Source organism: Carassius auratus, unplaced genomic scaffold, assembly GCF_003368295.1.
Source record: "Carassius auratus strain Wakin unplaced genomic scaffold, ASM336829v1 scaf_tig00215230, whole genome shotgun sequence".
In the NCBI taxonomy this organism is placed as follows: domain Eukaryota; kingdom Metazoa; phylum Chordata; class Actinopteri; order Cypriniformes; family Cyprinidae; genus Carassius; species Carassius auratus.
The window spans coordinates 170,709-190,317 of record NW_020527997.1 but is presented as its reverse complement, the minus strand read 5'-3'; the positions used below and the strand labels follow the sequence as shown (position 1 = coordinate 190,317).

The 19,609-nt window shown below is 42.8% G+C and overlaps 3 protein-coding genes and 1 pseudogene across 3 annotated transcripts; all 4 read right to left on the bottom strand.

The window, feature by feature from the left end:
- Positions 1–405: 405 nt before the first annotated feature.
- On the bottom strand, positions 406–2,267 carry LOC113094034 (zona pellucida sperm-binding protein 4-like). Its single transcript, XM_026259660.1, has 8 exons — positions 1,889–2,267; positions 1,624–1,811; positions 1,453–1,550; positions 1,228–1,385; positions 958–1,150; positions 747–894; positions 599–671; positions 406–518 (listed from the first exon to the last, which is right to left on the bottom strand). The coding sequence occupies exons 1-8, from the start codon at positions 2,223–2,225 to the stop codon at positions 442–444; spliced, it is 1,272 nt and encodes a 423-aa protein (XP_026115445.1). The 5' UTR covers positions 2,226–2,267; the 3' UTR covers positions 406–441.
- A 4,610-nt stretch (positions 2,268–6,877) lies between these two features.
- On the bottom strand, positions 6,878–8,733 carry LOC113094035 (zona pellucida sperm-binding protein 4-like). Its single transcript, XM_026259661.1, has 8 exons — positions 8,355–8,733; positions 8,090–8,277; positions 7,919–8,016; positions 7,694–7,851; positions 7,424–7,616; positions 7,213–7,360; positions 7,065–7,137; positions 6,878–6,990 (listed from the first exon to the last, which is right to left on the bottom strand). The coding sequence occupies exons 1-8, from the start codon at positions 8,689–8,691 to the stop codon at positions 6,914–6,916; spliced, it is 1,272 nt and encodes a 423-aa protein (XP_026115446.1). The 5' UTR covers positions 8,692–8,733; the 3' UTR covers positions 6,878–6,913.
- A 3,224-nt stretch (positions 8,734–11,957) lies between these two features.
- Positions 11,958–14,161, bottom strand: LOC113094022 (zona pellucida sperm-binding protein 4-like). The gene is made up of 8 exons (XM_026259648.1): positions 13,783–14,161; positions 13,518–13,705; positions 13,347–13,444; positions 13,122–13,279; positions 12,852–13,044; positions 12,300–12,447; positions 12,152–12,224; positions 11,958–12,071 (listed from the first exon to the last, which is right to left on the bottom strand). Exons 1-8 carry the CDS (start codon positions 14,117–14,119, stop codon positions 11,995–11,997), a joined length of 1,272 nt encoding a protein of 423 aa, XP_026115433.1. The 5' UTR covers positions 14,120–14,161; the 3' UTR covers positions 11,958–11,994.
- Positions 14,162–14,437: 276 nt separating this feature from the next.
- On the bottom strand, positions 14,438–19,567 carry LOC113094023 (actin-related protein 10-like; annotated as a pseudogene).
- Between the last annotated feature and the right edge of the window lie 42 nt (positions 19,568–19,609).

The window sequence follows — 19,609 nt, the reverse complement described above, 5'->3', positions numbered from 1 at the left end:
CACAAGCCTTTCAGTTTTCTAGCCGTTCCACAGGCACAAGTATTTAGATTACCTCTCAAGTGAACAAAATGCGAGTTTTGGCGATTTCAAATTACTATTAAACACCCACTGCAATATTTCAGTCATTAAACAGTGCCACAAAACACTGAAAAACCTAATGACCTTAATACATTTAAGTCATAATACTAAGAGACCAAAGTCAGGAAACTATGTGAAACTGCAGACAGTTTATATGGGGTTCATGTTTGCCTGTACAAATTACACAAGACGTTTACTGCACTTGCCTTTTAACGTTTTACTACATTATGCAAACTGCAGAAATAACTGGTGGTTAGTGGAGCAAAGCTTTGGGTCTCCCTCCAGGTGATGATTCCGGTGTGTGAGGTCAAACTATTGAGACAGTGATCTTGGTTTTTACACGGTTTATTAAAGAGACCAGATTTACTTGATCAGAATAACTGCACCACTAGAAACCACCGTCTGCTCACTAGAGATGGTCTTCACACGAGTGTCCCTTCCTGCAAGAGAAATGTTAGAAGTGTGAAGGGAAATAGTGAAGATTCTCAGTTCCTCTAGTCAAGAGAGAGCAAGAACTCACTCGTCCTGCCGCAGCTTTGCTCACAGGAGCCAGAAGACGGATGGCACACCGCTGTACTACAGTGGATGAAGATCTGACAGGGAGGAAAGAGGGTCAAGTCAAATCTAGAAACAGGAGTAACACTAAAGGTTAAAGTAAAGCAGCATACAGTTTCCTGCAGAGGAGCCAGTGATGTGGGATCCACAAACGTGAACATCTTCACAATGAAGCGCTTGTAGTGGGTTGGGAACTGAAGACCAGAAGAGCCAGTCACTGGAACCAATGTGGTCAGGTAACGGTCATCCTGGTAAGGGCATCTGAAAGGGACAAGGAGGTTAGAAAAGCACCAGACTAACTGGATAAACATGGTCATTACTCACCCATCAACCAGAAGGTCCCACTGGGGTAGACCGAGTGGATTGGGGGCGGAAGTTGCCCAGCAGTGTCCCAGCATCAGGACAATGTTGGGGTCAGTCCTCTCCACAATGTGCACCTCAACATACACAGGCTCCCGCAGGACTTTTGTGATGGGATAATCAGCATCACTGTAGTAGGACGTGTAGGCCTCATCCCCTGAGGAACACCAGGGATTAAACACTGCTGCAACCTGGAGTCTAAAGATACTAGGAACACATGGGACAAGAACACACCTTCTGCACACCCTTTGGTGACACACTGACCATTGGCCAGTCTAAGCTCCACCCTGAGGGGTCCAGGGGCAGCTACTGGTGGAGGTGGAGGAACAGTGTTGACCTCCACAACCAGAGCTTCCACAGAAGTGCCAGAGTACCTACACTGGAAGAGAAGCCTGGACAAACCATGAGCTTGTAGCATTTGTTACAGACCACCAAATAAGACCAGCATAGAGCACCTACTCAAAGTGACTGTCCCTTGTGATTGAACCAAGTGGTCCAATCCCCACTTCATACGAGGAGCTCATTCTGTTCTCATACACCACATAACCACTGTCCTCCTGCAAATAGCAACACTGTTGGCATCCAGTCCATCATAGGCCATGCAGAATAAAACCATAAGCATCTCCTCACCATCACTCTTGTGCCACATGCAGTCACAGGGAACTGGTATACAGCAAAGGAAGGTGTGGACCCCACAGGACTGCAAGCTGGGTCACTTCCTCCCAGTAAACTGACTGAATCCAGACTCAGTCGAGGCAGTGTAACATCTCTAGCCACCACTACCACAAACTGACCATCTCTTATACACTGGACAGTCACTGGAACAGAGAGGAACAAGAGCAGGTTCATGTTGAGGATCAGTTTAACTGAGAGTATAACCCTGACTCACTCTTACCGGTCTTCCCATAGTAACACTGCTGTCCACTAAAGCAGCAGTTGATAGCTTCACATTCAGCACTACTGATACCAGGTTGTCCACATTGGATCTGCTCAGAATCAGCTACAGAACATCTGTCCAAAGGCTCAGCCTTCGCTACTTGCTTCTGAAACTGAATCTTCTGAGGAAGCTGCTGATTAGTCTGTTGAACTGACTGCTGAAGCCGCTGGTCAGTTTGCTGGAGCATCAGAGCTGGAGGATTCTGGGACAGTTTACTCCACTTACCCTTCTTTGGAAGAGCATGACAGAGAGCACACAGTGCTAATACCTGAACCAGCCACCAACTTCCAGCCATTGTCCAACAGCTAACCACACTATTGAGATACTGCACTTTGGTCTTTTTGTACTCTTGTATCTCAGCTAATTAGCAATAGTCCCTCCCACTTCATTAACAATCATGATTCTCCAGGCAAGTGTGAGCTCATGCAACTGGGCGATTCTCATTGGTTCTTGACCCGTTTCACACTGGAAGCGTTTGTACAGCGTCAAAGCAGCAGCCCCAAAGATTCATATTTCTTTGAAAAGACAGTTATAAAATATCATCCTGAATTCACAAATTCTTTATTATTGCATAATAAAAACTCTCCTACAGTCCAGTCAGTCACCATCAGTCGCAACCATAGACAGTAAAAGAAATGGACACAGCGACCCCATTGGAACTCAACTGAGACAATTGAAGCCCATTTTTAGCGTTTTTTAGCACTTCCGTTTCTGACGCGCAGACTCAAACGAAGCGTGACGACGTCAGCAACCTGTCTGCCAGATGTAAATCTTCTAGTGGCTGTGTGTGCAAACTGCAATCGTTAATCTTGCAGAGACGGCGAGCTTGAGCGGGGAGTTCTTTGTCGTGAGTGAGCAGGAGTAAGTATTCTGATTAATTATTTTGTATAGTATTTTAAAATGTAACGCCAGTACGCCATATTAAGTTAGCCTGTTAAATGTCACTGTCCCGTATACGGGACGCCTAAATTTACTTCAATATATTACAATTATATCCTAATCTAATCATGACAAACTATATATCGTTGGAAAGGTCTTAGACTCCTAAATAGATATTTGACCACGATTTGTTGTTAAAAATGATGAAGGAACAGTAAAAGATTAATTTATAAAAAGAGTGCACCTCAAAACATATACATCATCAGTTCTGACCTTTGTCACAAAAAATCTACTCCGCTTCCTTTTTCCCTATCACATGTTTTAGTAATCATAAAAAATTATATATCATTTGAAAGCTTAAATACTCCAAATTCATCCTATGAAAACCATTTTGAAATCGGACACTGCGTTACCATGGAAATCATACTTTAAAATCTTTTAGCATTTTCCTCCCCCTTAGTGGGAGGGGTCATATTCCTTATATATTACGGTCTTTTAGAATCAAAACTTTTCATAATCTTGACAAAATACATATCGTTGGAAAGGTCTCAGTCTCAAGATTCCATATTTGCTGGTTATTTTCTCATAGACATAATATTGAGAGAGAAATTGATACATTTGTGACAGAAAAATGCATCCAAAAAATTCAATGGAGTTTCAATGGCCCCCGGTGGCTTTTTGTGGTATAACGCCTAAACAAAATTGCATATGAACCTACATTTTTTTATATCAACTTCAAATTTGGAACACAACTTATTTAGACATATGGCTTTAATTTTATAGCATTTTATAAAATATTTATTTTATATAAAATATAATAAAAAAATAATAAATGTATTTACAGTAAATGTAAACTACTAAAACTTTTTTATGCTTTCATTTTTTAAAATGATTTCACTTCTGCATTAATCTGCAGATTGTCTTCTTTAAAAAGAGACCAACCTTTGGTCTGTATTCAAAAGCGTTTATGAATTGTAACAATTTAAGTGTGAATAGTGTACTTTCACGTCTATGTTCAAAAATGGGGGTGACAGTTAAAAGGTTAATTGCCTGCGAGCTTCTCCTCCTGTCTGTACGGTAATGCGACAGAGAGCAGAGTGGTTATGACGCAATCGTTAGCCTATTTTTTTACAAAAACTGTTTATACGGGGCCATAATGTAACATAGAAGGTAATGGAGCCCTTTATACATTGTCGTGTATCTTTAGAAATAAATAATGGACAAACGGAGTCTTTAAACGCCTCAGATGTAAAATTATTCGCTGTCAAAGTGACGCCAAAATGAATGGGAGTCAATGGGAATGCTAACGCAAGTGAAGTTCTGCTAAAAGATGGCAGCCCCCACCAGACTTCAACTTCTGGTCGAGTTCCTTGCTGCCTGGTCGCAACTCGCGCGCATTTATTTAAAGTTTACGTCACTCACTGACAACGTTTTCCTAACCAGAAAAAAAACAGATTGCCCTGCTCTGTCTCTGATTGGCTAGTACTCGTTGCCATCTGGGTTAGAGCCAGTTAGAAGCAGGATGCGGGCGGGAAAAAACTCTGTCTCCTGTGTGTGGGGAAAAGGGAGGGACAGAGAGAACAGGCTAGAACTCCTACGTATAACATATAGAAAATAGATGCTTGATAACTTATTATGGAGCTGGGAACAAGCCCAAATAAGCATCTACACTTTAGAAACAAGCCTAAAAAAAATGCTACCCACGACTACCAATATTTGTAATCGACTTTACAGAAAAACAAGCCCAAAGTCGCGTATAATAAGCGGACTTGGCAACGCTGGAGCTCATGCAACGGGGTAATTCTCAGTGGTTCTTAAGACTCAGTTTTCCTTGTTTTTCTCCACATATTAAACTTACTTAATTTAAAATTACATGGTAGTATTATTTCTGTCATTTTTAATTGAACCTGGTTTACACAATACACTGTCACTTTTCTATAATTCAAATCCATTAAAGGATGGTTAGGCTGCATTAATCAGGTCAACCAGAACCGGGAACACTTCCCATAGCACTCGATGTACTGCTATATTGTATGAAGAATGGCATCTACGCTAATATTATTTGGTTTCATTCTTATTCAGGGGTCACTATAGCCACACGGATCCAGGCTCTATCCAGACCAGATGGTGGATCAGCACCTAGAGACGACCTCTACAGCCCTGAATGTCAGCGGAGACCATGTCAACTAGATGAGCCATAGTTGCAGATCCCTTATGAAGCCTTCGTCGACCATCGGCACAAGACCACAGGAACCAGACGAGTCCTCTGCTCAATCAGACCTGTGATGCAGCCTGGAATTAAAGCACACCATACTGCTTTTGTCTGATCAGAGGAGAACTGGCCCACCAAATGAGCCTGCTATCTCCCAAGGTGTTCTTCATTTTCTGTCACCAATTGAGTTTTGGTTCCTTGCCTCTGCTTACTTAGTTGGGGACTCTTGCCTGATTGCACAAACACTATTGGAAGATAGCTGAACTGGATAACAGTCACTGAATCAATGAACTGGCTTTATCTGGAAAAATGTTTTATCTTCTTGCATTAGACAATATTTTCCTGTTTGACAATCAGTATTGTGTCAAGGGCTATACAAAAAGGCAATTTGACATTAGATCAATATTCTTCTGTACAGCCCCGAAATATACCATGGCATAGTTTAGCCCTTCACTGATTTGGAAATAGATCATTAATTTAAATAAACGTTAGGAATGTTATCTAAAAAATAAATAAATAAAAACACCACACATCAGTCTGTGTGCACTTGGATTCGTTAAATGCAGAGCACATGTTCCAACTATGGGACACCATACCTGGCCACACACACACACAAGTAGACCCAGACTACTAGTACCCCTGTATGGCATAGCAGCATGTTCAAGCACAATCAAAAGTGGGGGGAAAAAAAGAAAAAAAAAACCTTATGCAGACAGATGTTAGTCTGAACCCTTAATTTGAAACCTTGCATTGTGTCCCTGGGTAGCAACTGGAGGTTGGACAAATGTAAAGTTACTGGTTGCTTGTGTAGAAGCCTGGACTCAGAATGCATGGCCTTACAGAGAGGTACTGGAAAGTCAGTTTAGTGTAGCCCCAGAAACAAAGACCCAACTTCAGACTCTGCAAGGTCAAAACAATTAGACTGCCTAAGACTTGATGGCTGCTCTGTCAATTCATCGTCATCATTTAGGAACCAAGGTGTGCTATTTGATAGCAATGATTCCTTAGAAAGCCACATTCCTAGCATTTGTAAAACCGCATCTCAAAATATAAAACATGGCCTAGGCTCTCATTGTCAAGTGCAGAAATGTTAATCCATGTATTTATGACCTCAAGGTTAGATTATTGTAATGCTTTATTGGGTGGTTGTTCTGCACGCTTGGTAAACAAACTACAGCTAGTCCAAAATGCAGCAGCAAGAGTTCTTACTAGAACCAGGAAGTATGACCATATTAGCCCGGTCCTGTCCACACTGCACTGGCTCCCTATCTAACATCGTATAGATTTTAAAATATTGCTTATTACTTATAAAGCCCTGAATGGTTTAGCACCTCAGTAATTGAATGAGTGCCTGTTACACTATAATCTTCCATGTCCACTGAATCTCAACAGCGGAGACCAGGACAACTAGAGCCCAGATACAGATCCCCTGTAAAGACCTTGTCTCAGAGGAGCACCAGGACAAGACCACAGGAAACAGATGATTCTTCTGCACAATCTGACTTTGCTGCAGTCTGGAATTGAACTACTGGTTTCGTCTGGTCAGAGGAGAACTGCCCCCCACTGAGCCTGGTTTCTCCCAAGGTTTTTTTCTCCATTCTGTCACCGATGGAGTTTCGGTTCCTTGTCGCCTCTGGCTTGCTTAGTTGGGGTCACTTCATCTACAGCGATATCATTGACTTGATTGCAAAATTAATGCACAGATGCCATTTAAATGGAAATGAGACGGAATTCATTGAACTGGGGTTAACGGTCATTTTGTATTGACAGTTTTCCTAATGAATGTGGTTCAGTTGCTTTGACCCAACGCATTTTGTTTAAAGCGCTATATAAATAAAGGTGACTTGACAAGTCCATCATGGTGCATCAGAAGGTTTATTAAAACACTAGATTTACATGATCAGAATAACTGCTCCACTAGAAACCACAGTCTGCTCACTAGAGATGGTCTTCACATGAGTGTCCCTTCCTGCAAGAGAAATGTTAGAAGTGAAATAGTGAAAGATTCTCAGTTCCTCTAGTCAAGAGAGAGCAAGAACTCACTCGTCCTGCCGCAGCTTTGCTCACAGGAGCCAGAAGACGGATGGCACACCGCTGTACTACAGTGGATGAAGATCTGACAGGGAGGAAAGAGGGTCAAGTCAAATCTAGAAACAGGAGTAACACTAAAGGTTAAAGTAAAGCGGCATACAGTTTCCTGCAGAGGAGCCAGTGATGTGGGATCCACAAACGTGAACATCTTCACAATGAAGCGCTTGTAATGGGTTGGGAACTGAAGACCAGAAGAGCCAGTCACTGGAACCAATGTGGTCAGGTAACGGTCATCCTGGTAAGGGCATCTGAAAGGGACAAGGAGGTTAGAAAAGCACCAGACTAACTGGATAAACATGGTCATTACTCACCCATCAACCAGAAGGTCCCACTGGGGTAGACTGAGTGGATTGGGGGCGGAAGTTGCCCAGCAGTGTCCCAGCATCAGGACAATGTTGGGGTCACTCCTCTCCACAATGTGCACCTCAACATACACAGGCTCCCGCAGGACTTTTGTGATGGGATAATCAGCATCACTGTAGTAGGACGTGTAGGCCTCATCCCCTGAGGAACACCAGGGATTAAACACTGCTGCAACCTGGAGTCTAAAGATACTAGGAACACATGGGACAAGAACACACCTTCTGCACACCCTTTGGTGACACACTGACCATTGGCCAGTCTAAGCTCCACCCTGAGGGGTCCAGGGGCAGCTACTGGTGGAGGTGGAGGAACAGTGTTGACCTCCACAACCAGAGCTTCCACAGAAGTGCCAGAGTACCTACACTGGAAGAGAAGCCTGGACAAACCATGAGCTTGTAGCATTTGTTACAGACCACCAAATAAGACCAGCATAGAGCACCTACTCAAAGTGACTGTCCCTTGTGATTGAACCAAGTGGTCCAATCCCCACTTCATACGAGGAGCTCATTCTGTTCTCATACACCACATAACCACTGTCCTCCTGCAAATAGCAACACTGTTGGCATCCAGGCCATCATAGGCCATGCAGAATAAAACCATAAGCATCTCCTCACCATCACTCTTGTGCCACATGCAGTCACAGGGAACTGGTATACAGCAAAGGAAGGTGTGGACCCCACAGGACTGCAAGCTGGGTCACTTCCTCCCAGTAAACTGACTGAATCCAGACTCAGTCGAGGCAGTGTAACATCTCTAGCCACCACTACCACAAACTGACCATCTCTTATACACTGGACAGTCACTGGAACAGAGAGGAACAAGAGCAGGTTCATGTTGAGGATCAGTTTAACTGAGAGTATAACCCTGACTCACTCTTACCGGTCTTCCCATAGTAACACTGCTGTCCACTAAAGCAGCAGTTGATAGCTTCACATTCAGCACTACTGATACCAGGTTGTCCACATTGGATCTGCTCAGAATCAGCTACAGAACATCTGTCCAAAGGCTCAGCCTTCGCTACTTGCTTCTGAAACTGAATCTTCTGAGGAAGCTGCTGATTAGTCTGTTGAACTGACTGCTGAAGCCGCTGGTCAGTTTGCTGGAGCATCAGAGCTGGAGGATTCTGGGACAGTTTACTCCACTTACCCTTCTTTGGAAGAGCATGACAGAGAGCACACAGTGCTAATACCTGAACCAGCCACCAACTTCCAGCCATTGTCCAACAGCTAACCACACTATTGAGATACTGCACTTTGGTCTTTTTGTACTCTACAGATTTCAGCTAATTAGTTATAGTATCTCGCTCTTCATTAACAATCATGATTCTCCAGACTTGCGCAAGTGTGAGCTCATCAGTGTTGCCAGATCTCGCAAGACAAATAAGCAACCAGGCCTGTGAAAACAAGTCCAAAACAAGCAACTTTTTCTACAGAACCCCCCTAGGTTCTGGGAAGGTAAAAATAAATCAACTGTGTGCACGGTTTTACAATTCGAGGAGACGGATTTTTTAACTGTGGGTACAGATTGTCAGTTTACATCCATGTGGACAGATTGGTAAACTGCACACAAGGTACAGTTTATTTATTTTTCTCCCCCTGAGCTTCAGGACAATGACCACCAGAGGGAGGGACATTATTTAACATTAGAAAACTGATGGGGTATCAAATATAGACTGATTAATCCGATTACATTATATTCACAATAAACATCTGATAATTAACATTTGCACACACAAAAAAATATCATCCTGAATTCACAAATTCTTTATTATTGCACAATAAAAACTCTCCTACAGTCCAGTCAGTCACCATCAGTCGCAACTCCCGCGCATTTATTTAAAGTTTACGTCACTCACTGATAATGTTTTCCTAACCAGAAAAAAAACAGATTGCCCTGCTCTGTCTCTGATTGGCTAGTACTCGTTGCCATCTGGGTTAGAGCCAGTTAGAAGCAGGATGTGGGTGGGAAAAAACTCTGTCTCCTGTGTGTGGGGAAAAGGGAGGGACAGAGAGAACAGGCTAGAACTCCTACGTATAACATATAGAAAATAGATGCTTGATAACTTATTATGGAGCTGGGAACAAGCCCAAATAAGCGTCTACAATTTAGAAACAAGCCTAAAAAAATGCTACCCGCGACTACCAATATTTGTAATCAACTTTACAGAAAAACAAACCCAAATTCGTGTATAATAAGCGGACTTGGCAACGCTGGAGCTCATGCAACGGGGTAATTCTCAGTGGTTCTTAAGACTCAGTTTTCCTTGTTTTTCTCCACATATTTAACTTACTTAATTTAAAATTACATGGTAGTATTATTTCTGCCATTTTGAATTGAACCTGGTTTACACAATACACTGTCACTTTTCTATAATTCAAATCCATTAAAGGATGGTTAGGCTGCATTAATCAGGTCAACCAGAACCGGGAACACTTCCCATAGCACTCGATGTACTGCTATATTGTATGAAGAATGGCATCTACGCTAATATTATTTGGTTTCATTCTTATTCAGGGGTCACTATAGCCACACGGATCCAGGCTCTATCCAGACCAGATGGTGGATCAGCACCTAGAGACGACCTCTACAGCCCTGAATGTCAGCGGAGACCATGTCAACTAGATGAGCCATAGTTGCAGATCCCTTATGAAGCCTTCGTCGACCATCGGCACAAGACCACAGGAACCAGACGAGTCCTCTGCTCAATCAGACCTGTGATGCAGCCTGGAATTAAAGCACACCATACTGCTTTTGTCTGATCAGAGGAGAACTGGCCCACCAAATGAGCCTGCTATCTCCCAAGTTTTTTCTTCATTTTCTGTCACCAATTGAGTTTTGGTTCCTTGCCTCTGCTTACTTAGATGGGGACTCTTGCCTGATTGCACAAACACTATTGGAAGATAGCTGAACTGGATAACAGTCACTGAATCAATGAACTGGCTTTATCTGGAAAAATGTTTTATCTTCTTGCATTAGACAATATTTTCCTGTTTGACAATCAGTATTGTGTCAAGGGCTGTACAAAAAGGCAATTTGACATTTGATCAATATTCTTCTGTACAGCCCCAAAATATACCATGGCATAGTTTAGCCCTTCACTGATTTGGAAATAGATCATTAATATAAATAAACACTAGGAATGTTATCTAAAATAAATAAAACACCACACATCAGTCTGTGTGCACTTGGATTCGTTAAATGCAGAGCACATGTTCCAACTATGGGACACCATACTTGGCGCCACACACACACACAGACTACTAGTACCCCTGCATGGCATAGCAGCATGTTCAAGCACAATCAAAAGTGGGGTGAAAAAAAAAACCTTATGCAGACAGATGTTAGTCTGAACCCTTAATTTGAAACCTTGCATTGCGTCCCTGGGTAGCAACTGGAGGTTGGACAAATGTAAAGTCACTGGTTGCTTGTGTAGAAGCCTGGACTCAGAATGCATGGCCTTACAGAGAGGTACTGGAAAGTCAGTTTAGTGTAGCCCAAGAAACAAAGACGCAACTTCAGACTCTGCAAGGTCAAAACAATTAGACTGCCTAAGACTTGATGAACAAGTCTATAAAACATAGCCTATGCTCTCAATGTCAAGTGCAGAAATGTTAATCCATGTATTTATGACCTCAAGGTTAGATTATTGTAATGCTTTATTGGGTGGTTGTTCTGCACGCTTGGTAAACAAACTACAGCTAGTCCAAAATGCAGCAGCAAGAGTTCTTACTAGAACCAGGAAGTATGACCATATTAGCCCGGTCCTGTCCACACTGCACTGGCTCCCTATCAAACATCGTATAGATTTTAAAATATTGCTTATTACTTATAAAGCCCTGAATGGTTAAGCACCTCAGTATTTGAATGAGCTCCTTTTACATTATAATCTTCCATGTCCACTGAATCTCAACTCCGGCAATTTGAGAATACAAAAATCAACTGCTTATTCTGAATGTCACACAGATCCAGACCAGATGGTGGATCAGCACCTAGAAAGGACCTCTACATCCCTGAAAGACAGCGGAGACCAGGACAACTAGAGTCCAGATACAGATCCCCTGTAAAGACCTTGTCTCAGAGGAGCACCAGGACAAGACCACAGGAAACAGATGATTCTTCTGCACAATCTGACTTTGCTGCAGCCTGGAATTGAACTACTGGTTTCGTCTGGTCAGAGGAGAACTGACCCCCAACTGAGCCTGGTTTCTCCCAAGGTTTTTTTCTCCATTCTGTCACCGATGGAGTTTCGGTTCCTTGCTGCTGTCGCCTCTGGCTTGCTTAGTTGGGGTCACTTCATCTACAGCGATATCATTGACTTGATTGCAAAATTAATACCATTTAAACGGAAATGAGACAATTCATTGAACTGGGGTTAACGGTCATTTTGCATTGACAATTTTCCTAATGAATGTGGTTCAGTTGCTTTGACGCAATGCATTTTCTTTAAAGCGCTACATAAATAAAGGTGACTTGACAAGTCCATCATGGTGCATCAGAAGGTTTATTAAAACCACTATATTTACATGAGCAGAATAACTGCACCACTAGAAACCACCGTCTGCTCACTAGAGATGGTCTTCACATGAGTGTCCCTTCCTGCAAGAGAAATGTTAGAAGTGTGAAGGGAAATAGTGAAGATTCTCAGTTCCTCTAGTCAAGAGAGAGCAAGAACTCACTCGTCCTGCCGCAGCTTTGCTCACAGGAGCCAGAAGATGGATGGCACACCGCTGTACTACAGTGGATGAAGATCTGACAGGGAGGAAAGAGGGTCAAGTCAAATCTAGAAACAGGAGTAACACTAAAGGTTAAAGTAAAGCGGCATACAGTTTCCTGCAGAGGAGCCAGTGATGTGGGATCCACAAACGTGAACATCTTCACAATGAAGCGCTTGTAGTGGGTTGGGAACTGAAGACCAGAAGAGCCAGTCACTGGAACCAATGTGGTCAGGTAACGGTCATCCTGGTAAGGGCATCTGAAAGGGAAAAGGAGGTTAGAAAAGTGAGTGAAGTGACATTCAGCCAAGTATGGTGACCCATACTCAGAATTTGTGCTCTGCATTTAACCCATCCGAAATGCACACACACAGAGCAGTGAACACACACACAGTGAGCACACACCCGGAGCAGTGGGCAGCCATTTATACTGCGGCGCCCGGGGAGCAGTTGGGGGTTCGATGCCTTGCTCAAGGGCACCTAAGTCATGGTATTGAAGGTGGAGAGAGAGCAGTTCATGCACTACCCCCACCCACAATACCGTCCGGCCCGAGACTAGAACCCACAACCCTTCGATTGGGAGTCCAACCCTCTAACCATTAGGCCACGACTTCCCCCCCTTGAAAAGCCACAGACTAACTGGATAAACATGGTCATTACTCACCCATCAACCAGAAGGTCCCACTGGGGTAGACTGAGTGGATTGGGGGCGGAAGTTGCCCAGCAGTGTCCCAGCATCAGGACAATGTTGGGGTCAGTCCTCTCCACAATGTGCACCTCAACATACACAGGCTCCCGCAGGACTTTTGTGATGGGATAATCAGCATCACTGTAGTAGGACGTGTAGGCCTCATCCCCTGAGGAACACCAGGGATTGAACACTGCTGCAACCTGGAGTCTAAAGATACTAGGAACACATGGGACAAGAACACACCTTCTGCACACCCTTTGGTGACACACTGACCATTGGCCAGTCTAAGCTCCACCCTGAGGGGTCCAGGGGCAGCTACTGGTGGAGGTGGAGGAACAGTGTTGACCTCCACAACCAGAGCTTCCACAGAAGTGCCAGAGTACCTACACTGGAAGAGAAGCCTGGACAAACCATGAGCTTGTAGCATTTGTTACAGACCACCAAATAAGACCAGCATAGAGCACCTACTCAAAGTGACTGTCCCTTGTGATTGAACCAAGTGGTCCAATCCCCACTTCATACGAGGAGCTCATTCTGTTCTCATACACCACATAACCACTGTCCTCCTGCAAATAGCAACACTGTTGGCATCCAGGCCATCATAGGCCATGCAGAATAAAACCATAAGCATCTCCTCACCATCACTCTTGTGCCACATGCAGTCACAGGGAACTGGTATACAGCAAAGGAAGGTGTGGACCCCACAGGACTGCAAGCTGGGTCACTTCCTCCCAGTAAACTGACTGAATCCAGACTCAGTCGAGGCAGTGTAACATCTCTAGCCACCACTACCACAAACTGACCATCTCTTATACACTGGACAGTCACTGGAACAGAGAGGAACAAGAGCAGGTTCATGTTGAGGATCAGTTTAACTGAGAGTATAACCCTGACTCACTCTTACCGGTCTTCCCATAGTAACACTGCTGTCCACTAAAGCAGCAGTTGATAGCTTCACATTCAGCACTACTGATACCAGGTTGTCCACATTGGATCTGCTCAGAATCAGCTACAGAACATCTGTCCAAAGGCTCAGCCTTCGCTACTTGCTTCTGAAACTGAATCTTCTGAGGAAGCTGCTGATTAGTCTGTTGAACTGACTGCTGAAGCCGCTGGTCAGTTTGCTGGAGCATCAGAGCTGGAGGATTCTGGGACAGTTTACTCCACTTACCCTTCTTTGGAAGAGCATGACAGAGAGCACACAGTGCTAATACCTGAACCAGCCACCAACTTCCAGCCATTGTCCAACAGCTAACCACACTATTGAGATACTGCACATTGGTCTTTTTGTACTCTTGTGTCTCAGCTAATTAGCAATAGTCCCTCCCACTTCATTAACAATCATGATTCTCCAGACTTGTGCAATTGATGAGTGATTGTCATTGGATCTTAAGATTAAATTATCTTTTCCATGTTGGACCTTGCTGAATTCAAAATATCCTACTAATCTGATTGAAAAAAAAGGCTGACTTTATTCTACAAGTTTCATTGCTTGGGGTAAACAAGCTTCCACTGAAGTATGTAAGTGAAGTTTATTGAAACCACTGGAGAACACAGAGTTAAAGAGAAACAGTCCTGACAGCTGTTTATTCAAGATCAGACCTCAGTCTCTCTCTAGTAAAACATGACTGCTAAAGATAAAGACCAATCTGAGTTCACATTACTAATCGACAAGACCCCAGCTGCAAACACCACATTTTTTATGTTTATTTTTTCACAAAACTCATAAATACACCAATTTTTTTAACATATTCAGCAATTGAAACTCATTTTTTAACACAATTGAAATATTATGTAGTTTCTTATCACTATGGTCAAGATGCCTTCCATGATCTGTCTGTGACGGTGCAAGATCAAGCATGCATTTAAATATAACAAAAACAATTATTTTGTATCATTCAGCGGCGGAAATGGGCTTCTATCGTTTAGACTGGATAAATGTCTGGAGGTTCTCTGGAAAGTTCCCCTCAGCACATTGTGTATGAGAGTGTACGAGACGTGAATTTAAATTGTATTTATTTACAGATGCATTTTTGTCACACTCTAGTACGTTTCGTCCGTGTGTGAAGAAGCTTCAGGGCGTAGCGCTAATATGTGAATGAATAAACTCTGAAGAAGTAAACTTCCCCTTCTCAGGGAGTAGGGAGCAATGAACACTGTGTAGGGATCATGTCGATCGGAACACAGATCATTCACCTGCTATTCAAATTAAGTACAGCTGACTAATATGAAAGACATTAAGCTATTATAGATCAGGACAGCTGAGCTAGATTTAAAGTGTCCAGTTCATTTCTCGGTGGAGAAGGCTCTCTTCATGAGAGGCGGCTGATTCTTTCCCGCCTCATAGACTGAATCCGGAAGAGGGGTGCTGAGACAACACCAGTCTGGGATGCGGCCCGTCTGGTTGTAGTAATCTCTGGACACCGAGCGACTCCCTAAAATGTCCTGCAGTGCTCCGAATATAGCACCTACATGGGAAGCAGAGACAAAACAACCTTGAGTGAATGGTTCAGGGTTCACGGGCAGAGAATTGTGATCTCTTAAAGGAACTGTTCTCCCTAAATTGCTTTAACAAAATGTGAATGAGAGGTCAGGAATCTGAAGGCCTCACCTCCTAACCAGGCGGTGCAGTTGGGTTTGGCAGGTGGGCTGTGGATTCGGAAGCTCTTGGTAGCCAGAGCATCACGGTACTTGGGTTTCTCCACCAGCGAGCGGATCTCAGACAGGAGACGGTGCAGGAACCCGGGCAGCATGGACGTACCGCCGATTATCACCAGGTTCTCCGACAGAACCTTACGAGTGTCGATGGGACACTGGAGACAGAGGTGAATACACAAACTGTCTAACGTGCAATTTAGATTTTTTAATGTTTGAATGAATCTAAAACACTGTTTACATCTTTAGATTTCAACATTTATTTATTTACTCGTCACTAAAAAGACTTTCAGAATTTATCCTCCCATCGAATAAAAAAACTAAGTCCTCTGATCTTTTGTACCTTCACCAGAGTGTCCAGCAGCAGCGTGGCGATGGATTTCTCCTCATTGTCCTGCTCGAACAACATCTCGGCCACAGAGTCTCTGGAGAACAGCAGAACATGGGGTCAGATTAATAAACAATCCCAATCCGTAAGAGAACCCAATCTCAGTTCAAACATCTGACCTTGAGCTATTCCAGTTAGGAAAAAGCAGATCATCACGTCTGGTTTGAAGGATTTTACCTGATGGATCCTTTAACATGCAGAATCTTCTGTCCATCCAATGGATACTCCACATCTGGGGAGGAGCCGGTCTCTGAAGGACCAATCAGAATCAAGAGGAAATACATACTAATTCCAAATCCGATTTTACAGAGTTAAAATTTTGCCAATGTTAACATATTAAATATGTTACTGGTAAACGATCTTTACCAGTGAAGATGGGACATTTAACAACAATCATCTGCAATCTTCAACAACTATAAAATATCCCATCATTTGTGCAAACAGTTAAAAACATGTTACACACAGAACCAAAATCTGTTTATTTTTTACATGTTTTTTTAATGTTTTTGCTCACCAAGCCTGCATTTATTTGATGAAAAATACAAGAAAAATAATATTATTTTTGAAAAAATATTACAATTTAAGATAACTGTTTTCTCTGTGAATATACATTAAAGTGTAATTTATTTCTGTGATGCTCCGCTGTATTTTCAGCATCAGTCTTCAGTGTCACATGATATTCAGAAATCAGAATAATATGATTTACTGCTCAATTATCAATGAATGTTGTGAATGTGTGTTTTTTTCCCCTAGTATTTATAGCAGTAGTTGATTAGCCGCTTCTCTGACCTCAGCAGATCCGTCCAGGTTAAATCTGGCCTCCTGGATCTTCATGCCCCTCTGCAGGTCACTAACGAAACACGTCCGCACTAAACACAGACACAGTCAACATGTCCCATTTTCATTTTACAGACGAGTCAAGATGTTTTCTGCATGGGGAAGCGTGTCTTTATGACGTACCTTTGATATCCTCCACAACATCCTCTGGAACGGAACCTGTGACAGACCAACAGATAAACACTAAGCAGTGCATATGAGCTACAGCCTGATGCTGGAGTGTGATGCTGAACGGATGGTGTGATGCGGATGTGTGTGTGTGTGCTCTTACTGATGACGGTGGGCAGACTGAGTCCGGTGCCAGAGTCGGTGTCCAGTGTGCACTGCTCGCTCAGCAGACTGTGAAGCTCCCTACAGAGGAACAAGAGCACTCAGAACACAAGTGCATGACCCTACACACTCGTTTCACACACACTCACCTATGAATGGCTTTTCCTCCCATCGGTAGAGCTTCCCACGCAGACAGGATCGGAATGCCTTCATAGATCTAGTGCACTGTTAAAGTCACCTAACACTTCAAACCACAGATATAGTGTGTGTACACACAACAACGCCTTATAATCATCCAGACCAGGAGTATGAATTAAAGGAAAAGGTTACCCAAAAATGACCTAAAGTGAATGGGTGCCGTCAGAATGAGAGTCCAAACAGCTGATAAATACTAGTCTATAATCCATAATAACACTTCCTCCAGTGAAAAGTGCATCTGTTGTTTTCTCTCACAGATCTGTTTAAACGCTGCTTGATCTGTGCAGATTTCTCTCCTGATTCAGACCAGAACACTTTTTCACTGGAGGAAGTGTTATTATGGATTACAGACTCTATGTGTTTGAGTTAAAATCATCTTAATGCTGGATGTGTTTCAGGTTTTGTCTTCTCCAGATGTTCACTGATGGACTGTGGATTATTGGGATGTTTTTATCAGACTCTCGTTCTGACGGCACCCATTCACTTGCAGTGAACAAGTGATGCAATGCTACATTTCTCCAAACCTGATGAGGAAACAAACTCATTGTAGCACATTTACAGCAAATAGTCACGTCTGGGTGAACTATTAAATAGTTTCAGAGCTCAAAGGATTCTGGTAACACCAGGGTCTCTGTATATCCACAGTCCATGACGAGAGCAGACTGGATGCCCAGAGTCATGACAGACATCAGATGACTCGGAGCAAACAGGACCGACGGCACCTGCAACAGATTTATTAGTGTCTTTCAGCAGACACGACTGTTTGAGCGTTTATTTCGACGCCTTCTATTCACTGGAAGCATATCTAAACATCTGTCAGTCATTTTCAGCTAGGACTATGCTGTGAAACTGCTCTGGATGAGCACCGAGAGCATGACTTCACCTCGAAGTGCTTGAAGAAGACTCTGGAGAGCGTCTCTCTGAAGTGTGAAGGACAGAGGATGGACTCAACGATCACCACGCGCCGGTCTCGAGGATTCACCAGCAGATGCCTGAAGGGAGGAAGAGCGTCACGAGATCAGCTGCGGAGAGCAAACACAAAGCGCTCTCAGAACAGAAGAGAACAGCGTGTGTGTTACCGGAAGTACAGCAGGTGAACGAACTCCTTCAGGATGCTGTAGAGCTCCTCAGTGTTGATGTTGTACTGCACGACTCGAACCGCCTGAGACACACACGATCAATAATGATTCTCACGTTATATTCAGATCGAGAGTATTCAATCAACAGGGTCACTGTGATAATATTATACTGCTGCTTAAACATTTGTAAAACATAGATGCAGCAAATGATCATGTTAATTGATTAACGTGATGTGGAACAGAGATGATTCCCGCAGGAGCGTGAGAGCGTTCCCAGACTGACCTCCGGAGATCCGGAGCGTTTGATCTCACTGGGAATGATGAATCTCGGCCCCGTCTCACCGGCAAAACCACATCTACACAAGAAACCAGAGCATCCTCCGTCAGCACAAACACAGCAATACTTCTGCTTCACATTATCATATAGAAGGGTTATTTGTAAAAGAAAAATAATAATAATAAAAAATAAAAATAAAAAGTTTACATTCATCACATCTGAGCACTTAATACTGTAATATTACAATAATACGTCTACTTTTTATTTGTAAAACAAATCCTTTTGAGGACCATTTATATATAGATATATATAGATAGATAGATTAAATAAATTATACGAATAATAAACAAATTTGTTAGATAAAATTTGAAACCAAAATTTGGTTTTAAGTCAAATAAATGTTATTAAAAAACATCTATAAATATTTGACGGATAATGTTAGTCAATAAAAATAATAGCTACAATGATAATAATAATAATAATACCCTTTAAGGGACATTTAATAACTTTTTTATATTCCATCATAGGTTTTTGAGTGAAATATGAAACATGGATCCGTGAGATTCAACACATTTTTTAGAATTACTAGCATGCTAGGAATCAATGGTGTCAGTAACGTTAAATGTCCAAATAACGGTATTTATACGCCACTGTGCTCCTAAACCCACGGTAACATGATGTTTTTTTTGTTCGTGTCATCGATTTAAAGACGAACTAATGAACGAGGATGATTAAATCATGTATTTCTGAATAAATCTTCTTCGTAACACGACTGTATTTATATTGAAGCTCACTCACTTTGTGTAGGCCGCTCCTAAATCAATCACCACGGCTGTCTTCTCGCCTCCGCTGCCCAGGCCTTCGAACAACGGCATTATATCGATAGAAATGAGTAGAAATGTCAGAAAACAGAATTATTATTAAAGTGTAAACACCGCGTCAGACGGAAGGGCGGCCGGGGTCCTTCGCGATGGCTGCCCCGCATCTGCCTGACTGAAACGGCTCCGCTGATCTGAGATCAGTTCGT